Source organism: Prionailurus bengalensis, chromosome B1 (genome assembly GCF_016509475.1).
Source record: "Prionailurus bengalensis isolate Pbe53 chromosome B1, Fcat_Pben_1.1_paternal_pri, whole genome shotgun sequence".
NCBI classification, from domain to species: Eukaryota; Metazoa; Chordata; class Mammalia; order Carnivora; family Felidae; genus Prionailurus; species Prionailurus bengalensis.
The window spans coordinates 164,251,173-164,265,015 of record NC_057344.1 but is presented as its reverse complement, the minus strand read 5'-3'; the positions used below and the strand labels follow the sequence as shown (position 1 = coordinate 164,265,015).

Here is a 13,843-nt window from a genome sequence, read left to right as displayed (position 1 = left end):
GCCCAGCAAATCTTATAAACCAAGCAAAGGACAACCAAAGGAGCGCTGAGACTAGGCTGGAAAATCCCCATGCTGCAATTCTTAAGTGCCTAGATCAAGGTTATCTGGGAAAGTCTGCACTGAATTACCCCCCTTAAAACAGTTTCTCCAAGTCTATTGAAGAGGGAAACGATTTGTCTCCATAAATCTCGCAGTTGACATTTTGCACTGCAATCACAAGCAACATTCACAAAGGGTAAGACCAAGAAGAAAAACAATCACTGTTTTCTAAAAGCATGAAAGCCCGCACAAAGAGTTTTTTGCACAATTGGCTGAGGTGGCTACAATGGCAAGGCTCCCTCCCTGCTCCCCCAGGGGCTCATTTGCCGCTTAGGATCTAGTGCAGTTGAATCCCACTGTGAGATTTCACAAATGTGACTCAAGCACCATCTAAAGGCTGCTTGCCTTGGGCAGAGGACCTTACTCAAAGGCTGCCCCCTATTTCTCAGCCAGTGAAGGAAAACTTAAATGTTAGGTCTTCTTTTACACTAAATCCTCGACATTTTACGACGACCACTAAGACACAACGACCACGACCAAAAAAAAAAAAAAAAAAAAAAAAAAAAAAGCCTGCAGGCTTTGTATTTTCTTAGAAAGTAGAGGGCTTTTCTAACAATTAAAGCTTTCTAAAAATGGAATGCACTGCTGGGAAGATTGAGTTCCCCATCTCTGGACAGAGTCCAAGCAGATGCTGGTGACCAACTGGCTAGGATGTCACAGAAGGGACTCGGGCACTGGTAGGGAAGGATTAGATGACTCCTAGGATCCCATCCAGTTAAAGGATCTATGAAATGAAGGTGCCCACCTAAGGAACTCCACGGAAAACTCCTGCCACAAATCGAATCCCTTTTTAAAAAACACAGGTTTTTCAGAGTGTGCCATCCTCCATAAAGATACACTCACACAAAAACAAAACAAAACGATACACTCACACATTCACATTCACTTCCACCAAGTATAATGGCTGTATAATTAGAATCCCATTATCCCAAACAAATTTGGTCTCACCCCCAATTTTTTTTTTTAATTTGTTTTTTAATCTTTATGTACCTTTGAGAGAGAGAGACACACACAGTGCGAGCAGGGGAGGAACAGTGAGAGAGAGGGAGGCACAGAATCCAAAGCAGGCTCCAGGCTCTGAGCTGTCATCACAGAGCCCGTCAAAGGGCCTGAAGCCACAAACCGTGAGATCATGACCTGAGCCAAAGTCAGACGCCCAACAGACTGAGCCACCCCGGCACCCATCACCCAAAAGTTCTGAAGGGTATCTTTGGGCATAGGTGTCACATCTATGGTAACCCTTTAGGAAATACCAGGCTAAGTGATAGTTACTGCCATACAAATGTCTGAGAGGGCAGTGTTTGCATTTGTTGGGCTCAAATAACTGTTCACAGACAAAAAGAAAAAAAAGAAACTACAAATGTGACTAAGCCTATTATCTGAGCCTTCCTGAAAACTCTCACTTAGTTTTCCACAAGACAGATTTAGTAACCGTGTTAATTTCAAAGATAACCAAAAGGACCAGACCAGCCACACCGTCTGCTGCAGGCTTCCAGGCTAAATGAAGACATGTGATGCCCCACTGTTCTGGTTCATGTAGCATAAGTTCGCAGAGTATCTGGTACTTCTCCTTCACAGCATTTTATAATCTTAATTGCAAAACTAATTACTTATTTTGTTATTAATGCCTGTCTTCCATGTTGAAAGTTCCAGAAAGGCAAGGCTCTCATTATATCCTCAATATCTGTGCCTTTGCATAGCAGATGTGAGGTGGGTTGGGGGGGGGGGGGGAGGGTAATAAAAGAGTATTCAGCTACATAGTCACTGTATTATCCAAAGTGAAGCCATCTAAGGATGGCTCTCTCAAAGGATAGTAGATATAGACAAGAATGTGGAGAAAGGAGAATGGTCATATACTGGATGTGTAAAATGGTACAACCATTTTGGGGATTTAACATTTTCTGATTAGCATACCATATGATTAATACATAGATATATACATACATATACGTCTGTGTGTGTGTGTGTGTGTGTGTGTGTGGAGGGAGGGGGGAGGGAGGGGGGGGAGAGAGAGAGAGAGAAAGAGAGATATTTACGTCCACTAGATTGTATGTACTGTAAGGTTCACAGCAGCATTGTTCAGAGTTGCCCCAAATTGGAAACAACCAAATATCCACCAAGAGTGAAATGAATTAGTAAAGTGTGTGTGTGGTATATTCATACAATGGAATGAATACTATATGGTGATGAAAATGAATGAACTAAAGAATCCTGCAACAACACAAAAGAATCTTACCAGGGATACAACAAAGCAAAACCAAAAAACAGTACACAAAAGAATACATATTGTATGACCTCATTCATATCAAGAAAAAAAAAAAAACAAAAACAAAACAAGCCAAATGGAATGATACATTATAGGGATGCAAAAGTAAGTTGCAAGTTCTACCAAACACTCAAAGCACCCATAGACTGCTATAGGTTAGTAGGACAGTAACATGCAGGAGGCAAGAGAAAAGGCAGAAAATCCCAATAGGAAGTTACTGCGATTTAACTGAGACCGCCTGCCAAGAGCTGAGGGGGCCTGAGCCAGGGTGTGATAGTGGGGGCTGAGAGAAGTAGAGGATTAAAAAGAGCAGTGCCTGGGTGGCTCAGCTGGTTGTATGTCTGACTTTGGCTCAGGTCATGATCTCACAGTTCGTGGGTTTGAGCCCTAAGTCGGGATCTGTGCTGACAGCTCAGAGCCTGGGGCCTGCTTCAGATTCTGTGTCTCCCTCTCTCTACCCATCCCCTGCTCATGCTCTGTCTCTCTCTCTCTCTCTCTCAAAAATAAATAAACATTTTGGGGCTCCTAGCTGGTCAGTCAGATGAGCCATCTGACTTCGACTCAGGTCATGATCTCATGGTTCGTGAGTTCGAGCACCACACCGGGCTCTCCACTGTCAGCACAGAGCCCTGCTTCAGGTCCTCTGTCCCCCTGCCTCTCTGCACCCCACCCCCCGATGTCTCTCAAAAATAAACATTAAAAAATAATAAATAAATAAATAAATACATTTACTTACATAAATAAAACAAAATCAAAATTAAATAATAATAATAATACAACGCTCTGTGCTGACAGTACGGAGCATGCTTGGGATTCTCTCTCTCTCCCTCTCTCTGCCCCTCCCCTGCTCACCCACTCTCTCTCTCTCTCTCAGAATAAACTTTAAAAAAAAAAAAAGAGGGGCGCCTGGGTGGCGCAGTCGGTTAAGCGTCCGACTTCAGCCAGGTCACGATCTCGCGGTCCGTGAGTTCGAGCCCCACGTCAGGCTCTGGGCTGATGGCTCGGAGCCTGGAGCCTGTTTCTGATTCTGTGTCTCCCTCTCTCTCTGCCCCTCCCCCGTTCATGCTCTGTCTCTCTCTGTCCCAAAAATAAATAAACGTTGAAAAAAAAAATTTAAAAAAAAAAAAAAAAGAAAAGAAAAAAAGAGATACAACAGACAGAACCTGATGACAGAACAGATACGAGAGGTAAGGTGGCGATGGTACCAAGGAATCCTCCCTTATTAAAAAGAGGGAAGAAGGAAAGAACAGACTATACATCTCCAGATTATAATATTTATAATATAGCTCTAATTTTGATGTTTAAAAGACATGAAGGTATTCTAAAAATACATTACCAAGAAGAATAAAAAACTGCAATGGATTAAAACACGTAAAATGCTAAAATTCATGAGGTCCTCAGAAAACAGTAACACAAAAGAAGGAAAAGGGGATGAAGTATGCCACAGGTTCTAGCCATGTTGGGAAAGTGGTAAACAATTAAGGCAAAGATGTGTATCATGGAGTCCAGAGTAACCTCTAAGAGAATTTAAACCTAACAATACAATAGATGCAGAAGGGGGGTTGGGTGGGGGAGAAGAATTCATTGATATAAAAGAAGGAAGAAAAAGGAATATAAAATAGGAGGGTTAAATAAGAACAAAGAATAGAATGGTAGAAACCTACTGCCATTTTCCCGTACCTGTTAACACCCCAGGATGCATCCAGAATGTGGGAAATTCTACAAGACAAACCTGATTTCTTCAACAACTAAATTGCAAGGAAAGAAGGAAGGAAGGGGAACAGTGGGTGGTAATTTATAGATTGAGACACATACTAGCTAAATGCAGTGTGTGGACATTTGGAACCTGATGTGAAGTAACCAACTGCTTAAAAAAAAAAAAAAAAAAGAAAAGAAAAGAAAAAAAAAAGAGACATAAACTGAGAAACTTAAACACTAAGTTAATAATGATTTAAAGGAATTCTTTTTAGGTGTGATAACAACATTGTGCTTTTGTTTAAAATGTTTTTTCTTACCTTCTAGAGATCTGTAACAAAGTAGCAAAGGAACTACAAAGGAAGTGATATGTTATCTGAGATTTGCTTTAAAATGACCATTCTGGGGGCGCCTGGGTGGCGCAGTCAGTTAAGCGTCCGACTTCAGCCAGGTCACGATCTCGCGGTCCGGGAGTTCGAGCCCCGCGTCAGGCTCTGGGCTGATGGCTCGGAGCCTGGAGCCTGTTTCTGATTCTGTGTCTCCCTCTCTCTCTGCCCCTCCCCCGTTCATGCTCTGTCTCTCTCTGTCCCAAAAATAAATAAAAAAAAACAAAAACAAAAAAACGTTGGAAAAAAAAAATAAAATGACCAGTCTGGCAAGGGTCGGTGGGGGGGGGGGGAAGGAGGGAGGGGGGAGAGGAGGGGAGGCATGAAACAAGAAATGATCAAGACAGGCCGACGTGTTAACAATCATAGTAATACTCATATGAGATTTACTCTACTATTCTACTTCCGTATTCATTTGGATTGTACTGGAATATAAAATATAAAGGGACAGAAGGAGAAAGGGAGGGAGGAAAGATCTCTAGATAGAAAAGTATGTGTAGAAAATGTTTTGGCAGGATGTATCTCAAAATGTTCAAGTGGTTCTCTCTGGGCAAATGTGATCACAATTTTTAGAAAATGTTACAAATTTATCATCTCTGGGTAGGGAGATCACTGGTAACTTTTAGTCTCTTTTCTCTTTTTGCTTAGCTATGCTTTCTAGTTGTTTCTACAATGAGCAGATCAGAATGTTGATTCAAAAATTATTTAAAAGGACAGAAGAAAGACTGCCAAAAAAACCCCCAAAGAACCTCCCACTTAAATCCACATTTTTTAACCATTTCTGGGTCCTAGCCCCTTAGCAAAAACTAATGAGAGCGACTCTCTCTCTCCCCCCAGAAAAATGCACAATCCTACATAATTTTTCATATGATGTGAAGAAACTCTGAGATCCCTAACGAACTCGGAGGCTTTCTACGTTGTTAGCAGTTATAGTAAATAATAACAGCTGACATTTATTGTATATTTGCTACATGCCAAGCATGGCCCTATGTGCTTTCCAACTGTTAACTCATTTCACCCTCCCACGCAACCCTATGACATAGCTGCTCTCATCGTCCCCAATTTACAGATGAGGAGAGTGAAGATAGACAGGCTGAATAATACACCCAGGGTCCCATAACTAAGGAATGGCAGAACCAGCATACAAACTCACCAGCCCGGTATAGAGCTGAGCTTTTCACTTCCCAATTATGAGACCATTCATAGAGTTAAGTCAAATATACCAAGCAAATGTGACGTCCTGAGTCGCACTCTGGAGACCATGACTTCAAATTCAACTAACAGTAAGTGCCCACCATGTGCCAGACTCCTCCAGACAGATGAACCCACCCAGCCCTTGCAACAGTGCTGTGAGGGACCCGCCCCAAAGACACCCAGCTAACTGCAGCAGGATCAGAAGCCGAGTCCGACTTCCAACTTCAAGTTCACCATCCCATAGCTGATTCCTTTCAAGTCGGAGGGATGGTCTGTTCTAAGCCTCACATGACCTCCGCATGAGCAAAATCTTTTCAAGGTAACTGGTGGAGATCTAGTTTAACCCTTAATTTGCACCCTTAATTTGTGCACCCTTAGTTTGTTCAATATGTGCACCCTTAATCTGCCTGCCCATGATCCAAAGACATCCAAGTTTTGAGATTTTCCCTCATCAGTCTACTTTAGCCACAGCTGAGACATCTTGGATGGAGACACGCTTCCACAAGTTTGCTCATATACATAAATAGAACTGTCTGCATATCCTGAAGACAAGTGCCAGGTGCTTGCACTCACAGACAATGCACTCACACACACCACGGCCTGTACAAATACGCACAAGCGAATTCCACGAAAGCCCTCATAATGCTCACAGTTTCACAGTTTAAGCATCGGGTTTCATTGGTGAGCGTTCCCTGAAAAATCTCATGGACCCAGGTGAGTTCTGGTTTATTATTCTCCGCAGGTTCATTCATGTTGCCATTTTTTAATTTTCCATTTTGTTTTTCCTGTTTCTTCTCTTCCTGCAGGATGTCCGCAATAGTGTTTAGCAAATAATTTAGAAACTCGTGAGCATCCTGCTGCATGTAGTTATCAAAGAGATCTGGAAAAGAGAAGGTCATCGTTTCAGTCTCTGGTTCTTGAAAAGAAAACACGATGCTCCATTTTACACACCACGCTTCAGTTTCTATATTGAAATGTCCAGGGGACAGGTATCACATATATTCATCTCTATTTTCCAACTTTAATGGGTACATTTTAAAAGAATTTTGTTCATTTTTCTCACCACCCACCAAGAACTAAATTTCCCATGTCTCCTAAAAGTCATCATGTATATAAAAAGCTACCAAAATTTTTATTTGTTCTACAAAAAAAAAACTCAAGAAATTATTTGATAAGTTCCCTGATAAAATATCAAAATTTAATATGATGTGACCACCAATGATCAATTATTCATGTTGCAATTTATCTAGAGCAAAAGGGGTCTCTTCCCAAAGATCATATCAAGCCCTGGACCAGACTGGAAGCAGCTTAAACGAAACACATATGGGAGATGAGGGATGTATGTGTCTATCTGATAGTGTTCCGAAACCAAATACGAGTGATTCCAGAAGCCTACTGCTGTTCCCTGCCGTAGGGACAATCAAGAGACGAATGCAGCTGTGAAACTTCGTTATTAATCACGTTCGCGACAAGACTCGGGGGCGCTCTGCCTCCTGCTCACATTATTTTTATTCTGGCACGTATAAACTACAACAACGTTAAGAGACAGCAATCAAATTAAATGAGACTTTATAAAACAAACATCTGATTAACTGTGCAAGTCTGTTGGAGTAAGGCTGAAATCTAGGATAAACACAAGTTGCCATATCAACTATTTCTAGTCATAGAAATTACCAATGCAAATCTTCTGGAATAACCTAGTCCCCACCACCACTCCCCACCCCCCGGCCAAAAAAAAAACCAAAAGAAAAAAAAAAAAAAAAAAAAAACCAAAAAACAAAACAAAACAAAAAAAAAATCAGAAGAAAAAAAAAATCAGGTGACAGCCGGGCATTTTTATAGTATAAAGATATCAACTTAATATCCTTCAATTGTCTCAGGCATAAAAACCAGAGGTATTATTTTTAAAAGAGCAGAGTCTCCAGTTAGAGAATATACATTTATTTTAATCACTTACGACAACTTTATAAGAGTACCATTTTATTCAATTACTGCATCAACTTATTTATTCCAATCAGTGTACTGGCCTAGAAGGCTGCCTTGGGCAAGTTTTCTCTTACATGGGTCCTATCCAGAAAAAAGCCCCTCCCGATGCACAGCAAATAAAAAGACCATTCCAAAACGAAATGATAAATCCGAATTTGTAAGCTTTTTTTTTATCCAGTCTTATTTTATGTATACGTGGTGGAAAAGGAGAATTATATCTGCCTTTATGAGTAGCTGGCCAGACCATTTTCCCATGAAAAAAAGCAAGAGGGGAGGTACATTTTGAGGATACACAGAACTATGAATACTCCTTTTCTCGGACCTTCAAACACATTACTCACCATTCTCTTTTCTCAGCCTCGAAATGAACTTCTTTGGTGGGATCACGCCAACCTTCTTCTTCTGCGTGGCAATGCTGTGGAAAAGGTCTGCCAGGCACGTCAGTAAGTTTTCCTTCTTTTTTTGCTGGGCCTTGTATGCCAACACATTCTCCCGGAACGGCCGACAGAAGTATAATGCCTGAAGCACGGAGTTACAGTAGCACGTGTTTCCGAACTGACAAAGGACAACAGGGATGGTTCAAGTTCATGGTCTGGAGACGCGCCACCTCCGGTGGGAAGAGGGAGAAGCCCACCCTCCAGGAGCCAGCCCAGATTTCCCAGTATCGGAGGCCTGCTCGCCATGTTAGAAAACCAGCAAACCACTCTAAACACACACCAGTGACTATCTGAGCAACAGGGAAACGAATACAGGTTTATATCAGCCTGGTGCCTCTCTAGCCCATGAAAGTCCCTAAAATAGATAAGAAGCTCTCAGCCTTAATTAAAAAAAAAAAAAAAAAAAAATCTAAGGAGAGCTTCTGGTGCTTAAAAAGAAAAGAAGAAAACTCGACATAATATGGTGACGAAGGAAAGTAGCTGGCTAAATAAGAGAGGCCATGTTGTAGGGGGGTGCCTGGGTGGCTCAGTCAGTAGAGCGACCAGCCTTGGCTCAGGTCATAATCTCATGGTTCGTAAGTTCGAGCCCTGCATCAGGCGCTGGGCTAACAGCTCAGATCCTGGAGCCTGCTCCGGATTCTGTGTCTCCCTCTCTTGCTACCCATACCCCACTCACCCTTAGTATGTCTCTCTCTCTCTCCAAATAAATAAACATTGAAAAGTAACAGTAATTAAATAAATAAGAGAGGCCACATTACGACATATCTAAACTCCTGTGGTGGAAAATAAAAATCCAAATCAGAACCCAAGAAAAAGAACCAGTTGGTCAGCTGAAGCAGCCTCATCTACATGGGGACTTGTTTTAGTCTTACTCTTCCAAGATTCTGGCGCCCCTGCGCATTGCTTCAGACCCCATGTCCTCACTTACTCCAGAGCAATGGAGCAAAGAGGTGCCTCCCTAGGTCATCCCACCAGCTTCTTCCCCTCCAACTCCTGAGTCACCCTCAGTCTTTTTTCTGCCATGATGGTAAGTGTCCCAACACAACGGCACTCAGTTCCTGGTCTCCTACAATCACATGAGGACTCACACCCTAATATTCTGTTCCTCTCAAAAACCACAGATACTCAGATTATGATTAAAGAAGGAAAAAGTCATCATCTCAGTGGTTTTCAACAGACTGTGACACCAACTCTGTGGAAGAACACAGCCCAGACTATCACTTTAGGAATCTTCACAGAGAGGAAAATAAAAAGGGAAAAATCTAAAGAAACCACAAGATTAATAACATAGATTTCAAAATCCTTTGTAAGATTAAAATAGAACATGAACATCTTCTCAAGATTGGTTGTTGGCTTGTGTGTCATTTTCCCAAGGGTGAGACAGATGCTCCGCCATACTTAATGTGACATTTCTACGTATGCTAAGAGAGAACATTTCCTATTTTTACATATTTTAATCTACTTTGACATAATTATGTAATAGGAGACAAACCTCTTTTTAAAGAGAAGCTGGAACTTTCATGAATTACCATTTGAAGTGAACATAAATGAAGCTATTAATAAATGTAATCTCACAATGCTTCCACAAACTAGGAAATGGACTTAATTCTTTTTTTCCTCGTTTGTATTTTCCCTAGCTAGGGCAGAATTTTCCACAACTTGAACAACTATCTTCACAGAGCTCAGCAGAGGCCTGTGCATAATGGCTAAAAAAATTGTATTAAAATTAGAAGTCCAGGGGCGCCTGGGTGGCTCAGTCGGTTGAGTGTCCAACTTCGGCTCAGGTCATGATCTCACGGCTCGTGGGTTTGGGCCCCGCGTCGGGCTCTGTGCTGCCAACTCAGTGTCTGGAGCCTACTTCAGATTCTGTGTCTCCCTCTCTCTCTGCCCCTCCCCTGCTCACGCCCTGTCTCTCTCTGTCTCTCAAAAATAAATAAATGTTAAAAAAAAAAAAAACATTTTAGATTGGAAGTCCGTATTTCGCCAACAGAATGCCCTATATTCTAGTACTTTAGCCTTCCTTCTTCCATCCTTTTCTCTTTGACTCAGTGTATCCGCCTTTGCCTAGACACCCTTTAGTAATGCTTGGCCCCGATCCAGTGGATGACTCTGGGAAGGAAAAGGAATTAACGTTTATGGAGTGTCCACAATGTGCCTCAGCCTTGTGTCAGGGTCTTCAGTAGGAGCTCGCTCACTGATCCTTCATTATAACCCAAGAGAAAGATATCGTTATGGTGTCCAATTTACAGATGGAGAAATGGAGGCTCAAAGAGGCCCAGTGACTTGCTCTAGATCACACAGCTAGTGAGCAGCACAGGCAGAATTCAGGGCTATATTACTTCAAAGCCAATGTTCTTTCCATTATGCCACAAGGGGCATTTGTTCACTGAGAATACTTCTAGCTTCCCCAGTGGAAATTACTAGCTGTTACACCTGGGTACTGACAGATTCTGCTCAGAGCAGTTGTACCAGAAAACCAGGTGCTTGTGAGGTGCTTATGAGGTGGAAAACCTTTACCCCAGAGGGAACGGATCAGGTGAGGAAGAAAGCTCACAAGGGTATTGGGTAACATCGCCTAACGACTTAGTCATAACCAACTCATCAAGGAAGCAGAGCCTAAGTGTGGTCACATGCAAGGCAGCATTGCTGAGCACAGATAAGACGAGGCCCAGGAATTGGGAGATAAATTGGTCCCAGTCTTCCCCGCCACAATCCACCCCTGCTTTCAGTACCAGCATCAAGTTTGATTGTTAAACAGTTCCTGGTGATGAGCTGGTAACACTTTTAAAACTCTGTACTCATGCATACTGAAACAGAGACTGGCCAAAGACCAGTTCACCTACATGATACAAGCAGATTTGGCCACAAAGGCTAATAAAATTATTCCAAAAGTTACAAAGGAAATCTCATGAGCACCAGGGAAAAAAGTGAGAATGTGACCCAACAATGCAGTAATTAAACCCTTTTTTCTGGGACAACTGACACTTTGAAAAACTGAACTAAATTTCTCCTCCCCAACACCTGCCATTTCTAGGAACTAAGGCGCATGAACAATTATTTAAAAATTGGTGATAAGAGAAACTGCCATGGAGTTGCTTCAAGTACTCTAAAACATTTGATAAAAATAAGACATCTTTATATACTTACATTGACCAATCCAAAATAGTGTTCATTGATTGGAAACTGCTCTGGACCAATGTCTTTTTCCAGAGCAGAGGCATTGGTGCCCTGAAAGAGAAAAATAACAAAGTTTCTATTGTACATAAAATGGACAAGAGACTCTTAAGAGAGTCCACTATTGAGATCAGCATCTCTCTCACCCTCGTGGTGGTTAGTGCTGTTTGTGCTGGGGAAAAAAAAGTGTCAGAAGTAAGTCGGTAAAGGAATTAATAATGTCAGCCTTATTCTTCTCTTCATCCAATGTAATCATCCCTTCAAACCCATTCTACCTGACTTCCATGATCTTCTATTAGTAAAGTTGGTTTGAGATAGGCAAATAAGCAAATTATCATTAAGAGCTTGTGAATAAAACATTGTAAATTGTAAGCCCAGCAGCTTTTATAATACTTGGTGGTGTAGAGAATCATATCACCACTCTCAAAGTCAACGTCTTCATTCTGATAACGATTTACTGCACGCCCACTATGTGCCAGGTACTATTCCAGGCAGTGACAATGTAACAGTGAACAAAACAGACAAGGAAGCCCACACTCACGGAGCTCACATTTTAGTGAAGACAGCCAGAAAGAAAAAGCAAATACAATGGACAGTATACAGGAAGGTGGTAAGCGCAGTGATGAACAACAAATCAGGAAATGAGGGTGTGGACCTCAGGGAGGAGAGAAATGAAGGCGGGGGGTGGGGGGAGTGTACATAGTTGAAGCTTTAAATACGGTGCTCAGAGAAATGCCTTAACTGGGAAAGTGAAACGTCCAAGGAATACTGTGAATAATGGAACGATGTACTTTAAAACCCTTCCCAAATGCATCAGATTGGTGAGCCATGTGAACCCAAGTTGAAAGCTCCAACGTGATGATGAGAAGTTACTGGGTACTCCTATTAAGTGCCAGGGACTGTACTATTCATTCTCACAACAATCCTAGAGGGAAGTACTATTACAACGCCTACTTAACGGACAGGAGCATGAAGTTTACAATGATTAAAAATCTGCCCAAGAACCACAGGCAGTAAGCGGCGGAGCTAGGACTTGAACCCAGGAGTCAGGCTTGGGAGCCCCTGAGCTTAACCAAATGCTATGCAGGACAATCGAACGCACCGCTGAGGGCAAAGTGGCCACTAGCGACACGACACCCATTTCTCCCGGAAGGCCCAGACGAGCCCGCTGCAATTAGGAAAAGTGACCGAAGTCCAGTCCAACAAGGTAAGCCGTTTGGGGTGCGAGGATCAGGCTCCACATATGCCTGTGGCTCTATCATCATTCTATAGCCTTCTCTCGTCCTCAGGCTATCAGAGAAGGACTCTGTTCAGAGAATCTCAAAGATCTGGGAGACAGGAAGAGACACCATTGTGTTTTCTAAAAAAAATGAATCTGCTGCTAATATCTATTCTTGATCCATATAATGGGCATCTCCTGTCATGGGAAGAAATGGCCAAAAGGTGGACTGAGAACCAGACAAAATGGTCACTTGTCAGCAAGAAAATGTTAAATGTAAAATAACCCAATTTTGAGCAAACAGGACTGCAGCAGAAATGGCCAATTCTATTCCCTTATCATAACATCCTGTTTTCATGTGTTTTCTAGGTCCATTATACAGCCCACCAATCTAAATTCCCTTTCCTGTCAGCTGAGACTTTGAGCTCTGTGGTCATTTGTGCATATTTGATAGTTTCACTGTCTTTTCGTGCGCGCGCGCGTGCGGTTTTCATCACCTTTCACAATAAGCGACGCCATATACAAGGCTGAGTCTTTTAAACAGCAGTTATAATATTACAGCAGGATTTTATGGTATAGACAAAAACCACTAAAATTTTTCAAAAAAGCCACATCCCAATCATAAATCAATATAAATAATGCATATTAAATACACCCACGGCCATATCTGAAGCAACATTAGAATATATGGCTTAGAGCCCAGGAGGAATTTCAGATATAAAAGGATAGCGCATGGAGACAGAGCTCATTAAATCTCTCTTTATGAGGTAGCCATATATTCAAGTGAATCCATGATTTTCGCTATTTAGGAATTCTTGGATCGAGTCTGCTTTTCTCTACCTAGCTTAATATTTTCCCACTGGAGGGAGAGTTGGGGAGGTGATTACCCGAACGGAGGGCAATGTTTAAGAGGAATGACCTGTGCTAAACACCTGCCCTCCTGAGGTCCACACCTCCCAGGTCTGTGCAAGGCCCTTCCCATCTCCTTTTCTTGGCTGACCTCCATTCACAGACGACCTCACCCTCCCCTCTGCCTCCTGCTGTCATCCGGGGTCATCTCAATACCCACGTGGAGGAGCATTCCCACAGCCTGCTCTCTCGGTAACTGGATGTCCTCTTTACCAGCTGGCTTTTATTCCACTCCACTCCAGCTCCTCTGGACCTGGTCACCACCCTACAATCGATCCAGGCTCCGCTCTGCCTGCCAGCTTCCTTAAGCATCCCAGCACCATGGCTACATTCACACCACCTGATCCTGTCACGCCTCTTCTTTCTTATTCAGCGTAGAGCCCAGGGAGCATGACTTCAATTGCTCTTAAAAACCCTGTCCTCTGGTCACACCACCTGGCAAAAAACTAAGCCAGTAGGAGCCAAATGGTCCGCTATC

At 42.4% G+C, this 13,843-nt stretch overlaps 1 protein-coding gene across 2 annotated transcripts in view; it reads right to left on the bottom strand.

Annotated features, from left to right (window-relative positions):
* USP46 (ubiquitin specific peptidase 46) overlaps positions 1-13,843 on the bottom strand; it is a 61,555-nt gene that overhangs the window by 26,390 nt on the left and 21,322 nt on the right. For both annotated transcript variants that reach the window (XM_043572674.1, XM_043572675.1), the window contains exons 2-4: positions 11,211-11,291; positions 7,968-8,181; positions 6,291-6,520 (exon numbers count right to left, since the gene is read on the bottom strand). In XM_043572674.1, coding sequence (XP_043428609.1) covers positions 6,291-6,520; positions 7,968-8,181; positions 11,211-11,291 — 525 coding nt within the window. The remainder of the gene's footprint in view (positions 1-6,290; positions 6,521-7,967; positions 8,182-11,210; positions 11,292-13,843) is intronic.